This window comes from Gymnoscopelus braueri, assembly GCF_963280865.1.
Source record: "Gymnoscopelus braueri genome assembly, chromosome: 7".
NCBI classification, from domain to species: Eukaryota; Metazoa; Chordata; class Actinopteri; order Myctophiformes; family Myctophidae; genus Gymnoscopelus; species Gymnoscopelus braueri.
Window position 1 is genome coordinate 51,061,176 of NC_137608.1, and position 11,177 is coordinate 51,072,352.

Below are 11,177 nucleotides of genomic sequence, written 5' to 3' on the forward strand. Positions count from 1 at the left end.
ATGGCTTACGCAGACTTCAGCAAAGGGAAGGTGGTGGAGCCTCAGCCTCCGTTTGTAGATCCACTCACCTTCCCAGGAGCTTATGAAAGAGCTTTGGGTGATCAGGGGTTCTGCAAAGCCGAGCTGGACACCTTTCGCACTGCCTTGAAGAAACCACCAGTGAAAGGTACATGAATACTATGAACACAATAGTTATTAACTAAAACGGTTAAATATATACACACACACACACACACACACACACACACACACACGCACACGCACACACACACTTTAATTTATTTATTTAGGACTTTCAATTAAAAGACATGAATCATGTCAAAATCCAAGATAATACGATTATACAAAAGTTACCATCAAAATAAAACATATCAAAATTAGGGCTGGGACTCGATTATAAAAAACAATCTAATTAATTAGAGGCTTTGTAATTAATTAATCGCATATTTTACCTGAGAACAGTGAGAAGCAATTTTTTCAAATGGATTTTGGTACGTCTTTACTCAAGTACTGTACTTAAGTACAATTTTGAGGTATTTGTACTTTACGCAAATATTTCCAATTTCTAATACTTTTACTTCTACTCCACTACATCTCAGAGGCAAATATTGTACTTGTACTCGACTACAATTATTTGAAAACTCTAATTACTAGTTACTTTGTAGATTTTGATTATTATTACAAGACATACAGTAACCACTTCAGCCCGATATGGCCATTTGAAAATAGCCGATCTACAAGCGTGACGCATTGTGAGCTTGTAGATCTGCTATTTTCAAAATAATTGTATAGGTATTGTGAAAACTTGAAATGTGAGATTTTGTATAATGAGTACTTTTACTTTTGGTACTTTAAGTACATTTTGATGCAAATACTTTGATTACTCAAGTATTTTGAATTCCGGACTTTTAATTGTAACAGAGTAGCCTATTTATTGCAGTATTGATACTTTAAAATATTTGTGTACTTTTTCCACCACTGAAGGCTGGTAGAGTGTGTTGTTACTGTTGTTTTATGGTCGTTTAATTTATCAATTAATAAGACAGACAGACAGACAGACAGACAGACAGAGTCCTTGTTTACTCAGCCATGTGTAGTGGAACGCAGCGAGCTGGGATTGAGGCTCCCACTCGCCAGTCCGACGTGTTACCAGTCATGCCAATAGGGCTGAGGCCAATAGGCAGGTCTGTTGCACCCCGTTTCTGGTTAATTTGACTGTGGGGGCTACACATGCTAGACAATTGGACACATAGAGAAACACAACTTAACTGGTAGCTCAATCTCATTGTATTTAAGATATTCAATATACATTCAAAATATTTCAATGCCAGATTTCACATCCTGAACCTATTTTAGACTTTCTGTAGTGACATATTTGGCCGATGGGGGGCAGTTAGCCTAGTGTTGATATTATACAGATGATAATAAAACTGAACATGAATGACATTTTTAATTGTTTATTTCCAGATGGATATGTGTTCTATGAGGCTCGCCGCTGTGTGTTTAACTCCAGTGAGCTGAAGGACATACAGTGCATATACTCAAAGAATTTCGATGGTGATGAGATCATCAGGTGGGACAGTAGAGTAGATCAGTGGGTTGGATACACTGAGCTTGGTGTGAAGAACGCAGAGCGCCTCAATAAAGATCCTACAAGACTGGCTGTGATGAGAGCACAACGAGAGGCATACTGCAAACCCAACATTGAGATCGACTACTCCTCTGTTCTGAACAAGAGAGGTGAGCTGATCTCAGAGCAGCACTCAACACTCATCACCTCATAAACTATAACATGAAATCACATGATTCTATTCAGAGATGATTAATGGTGTTAATATTGATCTGATAATAAATATTACATATTTCTTTATCTGCTGAGAAACATTTCAGATCCTCTTGATTTATACTGTATCCTAACAGGCTGTCACGCATGGAAATAGCAGATCTACAAGCTCACAGCATGTGGTGTCACCATCATACACCGAGTAGCTATAAATGAAACATATAGATCTAGGCTATGAGCGTTTCCACCTACATGTAATAACCTGCAGTGGTGTAAAGTAACTAAGTACATTTAGTCAAGTACTGTAGCCTACTTAAGTACAATTTTGAGGTACTTTTACCTTACTGGAGTATTTCCAATTGTCTATACTTTTACTTCTGCTCCATTACATCTCAGAGGCAAATATCATACTTTTACTCCACTACAATTATTTGAAAACTTTAGTTACTAATTACTTTGCAGATATACATGATTATATTTTAAAGCATACATTAACCACTTAAGCCCTATTTTATACCGCTATTTGAAAATAGCCGATCTACAAGCTCACAACGCGTCGCATCGCAACGCATTGTGATCTTGTAGATCTGCTATTTTCAAACATTTTAATACTTTTACTTTTGGTACTTTAAGTACATTTTGATACCAATTCTTTTGTACTTTTACTCAAGTCAATTTTGAATTCCGGACTTCTGCATTAAAGTAATATACTTTTACTCAAGTAAAACTTTTGAGTACTTTTTCCACCACTGGATGACCTGCCTAAAACAGAGACACCAGGATTAATATTTTTTCTTTTTGTCTTTAAAAAGAACCATGCAGGCTAATACACTTCATTTCATCACCTGATTTTATATTTTAATTATTATCTTTACTAGTTTGTTTTGTATGTTTTTAATCACAATATTTTACAGGATATTGTTTTGTTTGTTCCTACTCTTGTTCATTTGAGCAATTTTCATTAAATGATATTGCTTGGTTTATTGTTGCTTATGTAAAGCACTGTGTAACTGTGAATTATTTAATATGTTTAAATTACGTTTAATAAATGCATTCTACTTTGTAGAAAACTGTAGACTATTGTAGAATCTACAGTACTCTATGAAACGTTGTTCTCTGGTGGCCAAACAGACACTTACAGTTACAATTAACAATGCAGGCATTTATCAGACGCTCTTAATCCAGAGAGATTCACAGTAAGCAAAGAAAACACAAGGTAATACATCAAATGCATAGAAATAGTAATCTAGGATCATATGTAAACCAAGAACCTAGCATTAGTCTAAACAGTATAATATCAAACAAATAAATAATATGGACTTTGAAACTATCCAAATTGGATGCCAGGTGCCAGGTCTACAATGAACCTGGCACCTGTCTACATAACATGCTATCTAAATTACATTTTAAACTTTGCATAAGACTGCAAGGTCATCAAGGCTAGGTCAAGTGCTACGGGCTGAGGTGGAGTCTGAAGAGGAGAAGAGTCTAAGACGTGTGGAGGGTGAGGGGTTGTAGGGTTGTATCAGGTTTGAAGATATGGGGGTGTCATATGGAGGGAGAGGAGAACGGGGGAGAGCCGGGAAATGTGAACATTTGGTCTGGTTGAAGACCAAGTGTGTTGCAGCTTTCTGGATCATTTGGATCTCATTTGGATGATATACAATTATTAATGATAATGACATTTTCCTATGACAGTTATATTATAATAATAATAATAATCCTTTTTAGGAGTGGAGCCCAAAGTGAGACTGAAGTCAGAGACTCCCCCTCGTCGTAGTGAACACACTCACATGCTGAGGTGCAGCAGCTACGACTTCTATCCTAAAGTCATCCTGGTGACCTGGTGGATAGGTCGAGAACCTTTGACCTCTGGTCTCTCCTCTACTGATGAGCTGTCTGATGGAGACTGGTACTACCAGTACCACTCCTACCTGGAGTACACACCCAGGTAAACACCTAACAGACACCTACAGTACATAGAAATACACACCTAATAGACACCTATACATAGAAATAAACACCTAATAGACACCATTATATATACATTATTTTAAGAATAAAACAAGTGTCACTCACTTTCTGAAAATGGCCCATTAATTGGTAGGCTAATGTTAAGTCACACACACACACACACACACACACACACACACACACACACACACACACACACACACACACACACACACACACACACACACACACACGATGCGTATCTCGTTACTAAGTTTCTTCTGCCTCTTGCCTTCCTATTTTTTCTGCAATGGGGAGGGAATAGTGGAATACAGAATAAACACTAGAGCGGAGGAGAGCCCAGCGGGGCATTCACGCTCCTACACAGAAATAGTCAAACAAAACGTTAATAAAGATCAACGGATCAATATGTCAAAATGCGGCGTGTTTCAGCGTGTAGATTGGCTACTACTACTGTGTGTGTGTGTGTGTGTGTGTGTGTGTGTGTGTGTGTGTGTGTGTGTGTGTGTGCGTGTGCGTGTGCGTGTGCGTGCGTGTGCGTGTGCGTGCGCATGTGTGTGTGTGTGTGTGTGTGTATTACAGATCAGGAGAGAAGATCACATGCATGGTGGAACATCCCAGCCTGACCGCGCCTATCAAGATGGACTGGGGTCAGTTACTGTAATCTAGTGTAATCTAGTGTCTAAGTAGCAGATATACAAGCTCACAGTGCGGCACAGAGTGCCGCACTATGAGCTTGTAGATCTGCTATTTTTGAAAAATCGTTAACATTTGTGCTAATCGTTGAATATATATATATTTTTAAGTGAACATTTGTAACTGTCAGATGTCTCTCAACATATGTCTTAATTTATCTGAAAAAAAACTATTGTTGCTATATCAGTGGTGCTCAAACTTTTTCTTGGCCGCTGATCCCCATCAAAATATGGAGTTAAAAATGTTGTTTAAAAAAAATATATAAATTATATTCAAAGATTTGCACAAATGTTCAAGATTTTTCAAAAATAGCAGATCTACAAGCTTGTAGCGTCCCAAGATACTTTATGCACATTCCACAGCCTAGGTTTATAATCATCATAGTAAAAGGTTGATTCATGTCTTCTAAAATCTATCATCATATCCTTTGTTTTGGATGTATTTAGCTCTAAGAAGGACATGTCACATCAGGTGACAAACTCGTCAAGGACTGGACCAATAGGGTTGGACTCATTATTACTGAACAGACTCACAATGACTGTGTTGTCTGTTTATTGTTTATTGTGTTTAGTTGTTGAAGCTTATTGTTAGATGACTCCATGTCAGAGTCTGTGAAGAACAAGGTGTTTTAATCTACTGTAATGATATGATATGATATGATATGATATGATATGATATGATATGATATGATATGATATGATATTTGTATTGTCAGATGACTCCATGCCAGAGTCAGTGAAGAACAAGGTGGCCATGGGAGCATCAGGTCTGGTTCTGGGTCTGGTCTTGTTCCTGTCTGGATTCATCTACTTCCAGTGGAAGAAACGAGGTGATTAGCATGTTTAATTAACATGTTTAATTAACATGTTTCATTCATTATTATACTACCAGTGGAAGAAATTAGGTCAGATCAAAAATGCAAACAAACTGTAAAGCCACAACCTAAACTTGTTTATATTTTGATTTAGACAACCTAGTTAGAGGTCAAAGTGTGTTCTATGTTGTCACATTTAGCTTTAATACATCAGTGTTACATTTAGTCCTAAACAAGAGTCAAATGTTCACATTAGTTCTGATGACTGAACCTAATGTTGTTGTGTTGTTGTGTTGTTGTGTTATTGTGTTATTTTTTTATTGTGTTATTGTTTGTACATTTATGCATTTTATGGAGAAATAAGCACACAATACAGTACATAGGATTTATTTGTGTGTCTGTTTTAACTGTCTCTCTTCTTCTTCTTCTTCTTCTTCTTCTTCTTCTTCTTCTTCTTCTTCTTCTTCTATCAGGTCGTATTCTGGTGCCGACAACCAATGAGAATCTTTAGACTCCTCCCACACACCCAGGTTCACTTCCTCTTTCTTTTCTTTTTTTCATATATGAAATTGTATAAAACTAGAAAACATACACAAAACAATGTGTAAGAAGTGAAACAACTAGCCTGGTAAACCATCCCGGTTTGTGTGGATTCACATTATCATGTGTCTTCTGCTTAATTTCTTATAATAATTAATCTAATTATCAAATTAGATAATCCAATGATGTGTTGTATCAGACAACACTGATGACAATGTGGTCAGATTTGGGGGGGGGGGGGTAGTTTGGACCATCATCAATGGGTATATACATTGAACAGAACTGAACCCAATGATTCAGTACATTGAACACAACATTTCAGTGAACTGTACCCGATGATTCAGTTCATTGAAAATACTGATCATTCCATCACTAACAGGATCAAAGACAGAACCTTGTGGTCCAAAGGAGAGTGTTCTACCAACTGAGCTGCCCTTCCTACTAAGATACACTATTGACAAAGTATTGGTCAAATGTTGTTTGAATGGACTGAGTTGTTTCTACTTTGATGGTTACTGTAGTTGCAGGGAGGGTGCTGGGAGAGTGGGAGGTTAGGTTTTTAAGTGGTTTACTAATAACGTGTTCATGATCTATTAACTATTCATAGCATAGTTTTATAAATAATCATTAAATCATTAACCACTAACACACAATTAACAAGTTATAAATAACACATTAACTAATTATTTGGGAATGATTCATTTACTATTATAAGGGAAGGTTATTCTAAAGTGTTAACACGTTCACACAGTTAATATATTCTGATTCTTATTGGTTTAATGTCTTTTCACAGAACACCTGGGTGTGTTTTCAGAGAAGCAGGGAGTCATCGCTGCCCCCTGGTGGAGAGAGGAGTAAATACATGTGTGTCCATTTCAGCTTTTAAATACTCATAACAGCAGCACAATGATGACATCATCAACCTTTTTCGCCTTTAAACAATTTAAAATGCTAATTAGCTAGCCAAGGCTAACGATAATTAGTGTGCGGACTCTGTCTTTTCCCGGTGTTTCGACGTGGTTTTGAGTTGAGGTTAGGGTTAAGGTTAGGTTTATAAACATAGTTTCTGTGAAGTTATAGGTCAGGATTTAGGGTTTTTATAATATTTCAGTTCTACACTATATTGAAACATTAAATAAATGTACACACACAATCAGAGTTCATCATAACATTAATATGAATATCCATCTGAATGGAAGTCAGTCAGCAATGTTTGTGAAAAGGGTTTTATTATTTTATAATTGACCATAAGTCATTTATTATGTAATGTATTATGTGTGATAGTTAATGTTACGATCATTATGACATCACTGTTTCCCTATGATGGGTGGACCTGGTCCTCTAGGGTGTTCTGAGGTGATGGGTGGACCTGAACCCTCTAGGCTGGTTGTAATGAGATATGCTCCCCTGCTCATGATTACATATTGTAAATGATTACATATACATGATTACATATTCACCCCATCACCCCAGACCAGAGTCCTGCACGGGTCCAATTTTGAGAACCCGCGCCCGCCCCGCCCGTCAATACTCAGATCCGTAGACCGACCCGTCACCCGTGATTATTTCAAAATACGAACCAGACCCGCCCCGCCCGTCAAATAAACGACCCGTTGTCCGCCCGTTTACCCGTGTAAAATGTAAATCCTATTGAAAAGTGTGTTGAAAAAGATAGCAGCCTTCAACAACAGCGCTACATTCAGTGGTCAGGTTTGTACAGAAATCAAGTGAAGACGGAGGAGCGAGCTTAAGCCACGCGCGAACGCGCATCTACGCAGCAAACATGTGTCGTTGTTTACGTCAGCAGATAGTTTTAATTTGAAGGTTTAACAGGATGTTCAATGTGTTTTTGTGAGTTAAGATAACTGACCAGCATGCTCCATGCAGTTGTGCTGTGTGAAGTTACACAAGTGACGTTATTTGGGCGGAAACAGTGCTCTCTGATTTTCACAATAAAATGATACCCGCCCGCGATTAGTTCAGTACCGCCCGTGCCCGTACCCATGATCTTATCAAAGTAACATTTTCACCCGTTTTCACCCGTCAAACGCGGGTACCCGTCGGATATCCGCGGGTACCCGGCCCGTTGCAGGACTCTGCCCCAGACCACCCTAGAAGGTCTAGGTCCACCCAAATTAAACAATGGTGGGCCACCACAGTCTATGAAATGAATGGGAAACACTGATGACATGCAATCATTTAAGTAATGATTTATATGTAATCATTATGTAATCATTTACAATATGTAATCATGTATATGTAATCCTTTACAATATCATGAGCAGGGGAGCAGATCTCATTACAACTTAGGAGGGAACCACTAACAAGGAATCTTCTCATCAATAATATCACCAACATAGAGCCAATGCTAGGATTTTAAACTAACTAATAATGGTCACAATGATTACAGTTTGTCTGACATTTGGTATGAAAAAACAAAACAAAAACAAATGTTCAATGCATGAAACAAACTATAATGTTATGTTTTGATGTAAATAATCCATTATAGGTTGACATCACATGATTTAACAACAAACACAGTAACATGCCTCCATGTTTAAAGGTAGGGTAAGTGATATTTTTGGGTTAAAACAAAAAGTATTTTGTTAAAAGGTTAAAGCACTGATAGTAATCATTGCTATAGAGTGTTTGTTCAGTAACAGGAGTCTCCCCGTCTCTCCATCTCTTTAATAAACAGAAAACACATTTTCCGGTAGGTGTCAAAATCTCAGCCAATCAGGAGAAAGTACCCATTTTTAAGCTTCATTTTTATAGTGTTCCAGTTCCAATTTTGCCTGCTCATTTCTTAGTGTCATCACTTCCAATTTCACTTGTTTAATCTATATCCTGATTGAGTTCTCTATCCTGATTGGATAAAATTGGAAATGAAACTGAAACGAAAATGCATTTTCTGTTTTATAAAGAGCTGGAGAGAAGGAGACTCCTTTTTACTGAACAAACACTCTATAGCAATGAGTACTATCAGAATGTAGAGCTATTTAACACTTATTTAAACCAAAGAAAATCACTTACCCTACACATTCCCTGCCAGAGGTTTTTTTTTTTTTTACTTCCCCCACTGCCACTGTTTAAAAAAAATGTACACAGGAGCCGAGATACAGGATTTTTAAGTAATAAGTTAACCAAGGAGTGAATGGAGCTAGAAATCTTTTGATCGTGATATCTCTGGTTCTGTGTGGATAAATTGAAAATAAAAAGACCAAACAACGGTTATACTCGTTGATGGCAGTAAACGGGTGTATTTTTCATCAACGGTTATACTCGTGTTTGGCAGGTAAAGTGTTAACTGCAGGACTTACAAACATTGATACTTTCACATTAATTCACATCATTTGAGATTTGATTTGATTCGATTTTGGTAAAAGATATACAAGCAAAATCACAAAACAACTTAAACCTAGGATAACACATTAAAGTGTAATGAAACACTTGTTTCCAATGTGGTCCTGCAGCATAACTAAAAATAAATAGTCCAATAAATGTATTTGAATTCCCACAAGGTTTGCCTTGTTTTTAATTATGTTAATAAGGACAATGAGCGAAAGGTTGTGCAAACTTTACTAAAATACATAACAAAATATGTGTCTAATTCGGACAGTTTAGATATTCCTTGGTCAGTATTATTTATCTTTCCGTTTTTCAGCTCCACTGTTGTGTTTCTATCCGTTCATATTGGCTGAACTTCACTCATTAAACTAGTTAACAGCTCTGTGGACAAGTGATGATGATGATGATGATGATGAAGCTTATGGATTCATTTATTTGGCAGTTGTTGATGATCAGGACACACGGGTGGCAAAAACAAAACCCTCACAAAGTATTGTGTTTACTGTATGTGAGAATGATTTCAAAAGTCGAATCAGCTTCTATTAAATATAGATTTTTAATTATATAATTTATTTAAAGATACTTTATTGGAGGAACATGTCTGACATGTCCCCTCCTTCCCTCCTGGGATCTGCAGCCCCTGATCATGAATGGTTTGAAGTTCAGATGTTAGATTTTGGCTTTAATTTGCTTGGTTTGAATGGAATGTCACAATATCAATAAAGGAATAAGAAACATAATTGGGCCTCATGTGTTTTCTTAAATTTCACTCATACAGTATTTTCTCCTAACTGTCTTTTAGAGAAAATACAAGATAAGCCAACCTCCACATTCACCAAATGTGGTTTCCCCAGGTAGGTAGGTAGGTAGGTAGGTAGGCTGGTAGGCAGGTAGATAGGTAGATAGGTAGATAGGTAGGTAGGTAGGTAGGTAGGTAGGTCGCTAGGTTGGTCGACTAACATCAGTACAGACAGCAACGTGCAGACGTAGTGTCGTATCTGTACTGGACTGCGGGTTACTAGGCCAGCTTGAAAGAAGTGGAGAAGACGTCCAGACCGGTTGGATCAGGCATTCGATTTATTCAGCAACAAGTACAAACAGCATGAGTTCCAGGGAGCCCTCTCCTTGCAGCCTTACGGCTGGGGAGAAGGCACAGTCCAGAGGTACATTTTAGTTCACTTTGTATACACTGTAGTAGCTCACATTAGAAAAGAGGAGGTTCCTGTGGGTGGGGGTCGCCCTGGAAGGTGACCTGATCAACCTCTTTGATCATCTAATGTCTCTATCTGGCTGCTTCCTGCCCACCCTGCTGTCGAGGTGTGACTATAGGAAGAGAGAAGTGGAGACAGAAGTCTGTGGCTTCGTTCTACTTTGTTAAACAATGGAGATGTTCATCTCAACTCACACCTATGAGCTCCAGGCTAGCAGCCACATGTTCTTTAGACAACAAAAGCTTTTCATGATTGTAGGAATACCAATTAAGGAATATGCCAATTATGATCGATAAGCTCAAAGCAATAGGTTTTGATGATACGTCGGTGAGCAGGATGAGATCCTACCTGGAAGGGAGGGAGCAAGTGGTGGAAGTAAACGGCACCCAGTCCCCTCCCCTCCCAGTGACTTGTGGTGTTCCGCAAGGAAGTATACTAGGACCTTTACTGTTCCTGATATATGTCTTCAGCTTGCGACTGCAAACTGTTCCTGTTCGCAGATGACTCGGCTTCACTCTGACCATGTGACTCTGCCCAATTTACCGTAACCCTCTAACAATGGGCACAGTGTTTTTTACCTTAAATCTTGTACTATATAAACCCATTTAATATATTTATTGTAACTTTTAGTACTATTTATTCATAATGAAATGAATCTTTTAACCCAGTGTGTACATGAACTTTATATAAACAAAACATATTTATAAATATAACTGAAACCACTGTCTCTCCTTCTGGGACAGTTACAATAATAGTAATGGCATTAAAACAATGGCAAAAATAGGTTAACATTGACTAGTCGACTACCACT

General features: G+C 37.8%; 1 protein-coding gene across 1 annotated transcript in view; it reads left to right on the forward strand.

The window, feature by feature from the left end:
* The window catches only part of LOC308087925 (H-2 class II histocompatibility antigen, E-S beta chain-like), a 10,166-nt gene extending 2,906 nt beyond the window's left edge, over positions 1 to 7,260 (forward strand). The window contains exons 2-8 of the mRNA XM_080432178.1: positions 1 to 166; positions 1,468 to 1,740; positions 3,515 to 3,734; positions 4,340 to 4,407; positions 5,169 to 5,282; positions 5,741 to 5,797; positions 6,601 to 7,260. The exon at positions 1 to 166 is cut by the window's left edge and continues 89 nt beyond it. Of these exons, the coding sequence (XP_080288304.1) occupies positions 1 to 166; positions 1,468 to 1,740; positions 3,515 to 3,734; positions 4,340 to 4,407; positions 5,169 to 5,282; positions 5,741 to 5,778 (879 nt within the window). The 3' untranslated portion in view covers positions 5,779 to 5,797; positions 6,601 to 7,260. The remainder of the gene's footprint in view (positions 167 to 1,467; positions 1,741 to 3,514; positions 3,735 to 4,339; positions 4,408 to 5,168; positions 5,283 to 5,740; positions 5,798 to 6,600) is intronic.
* Positions 7,261 to 11,177: the final 3,917 nt, after the last annotated feature.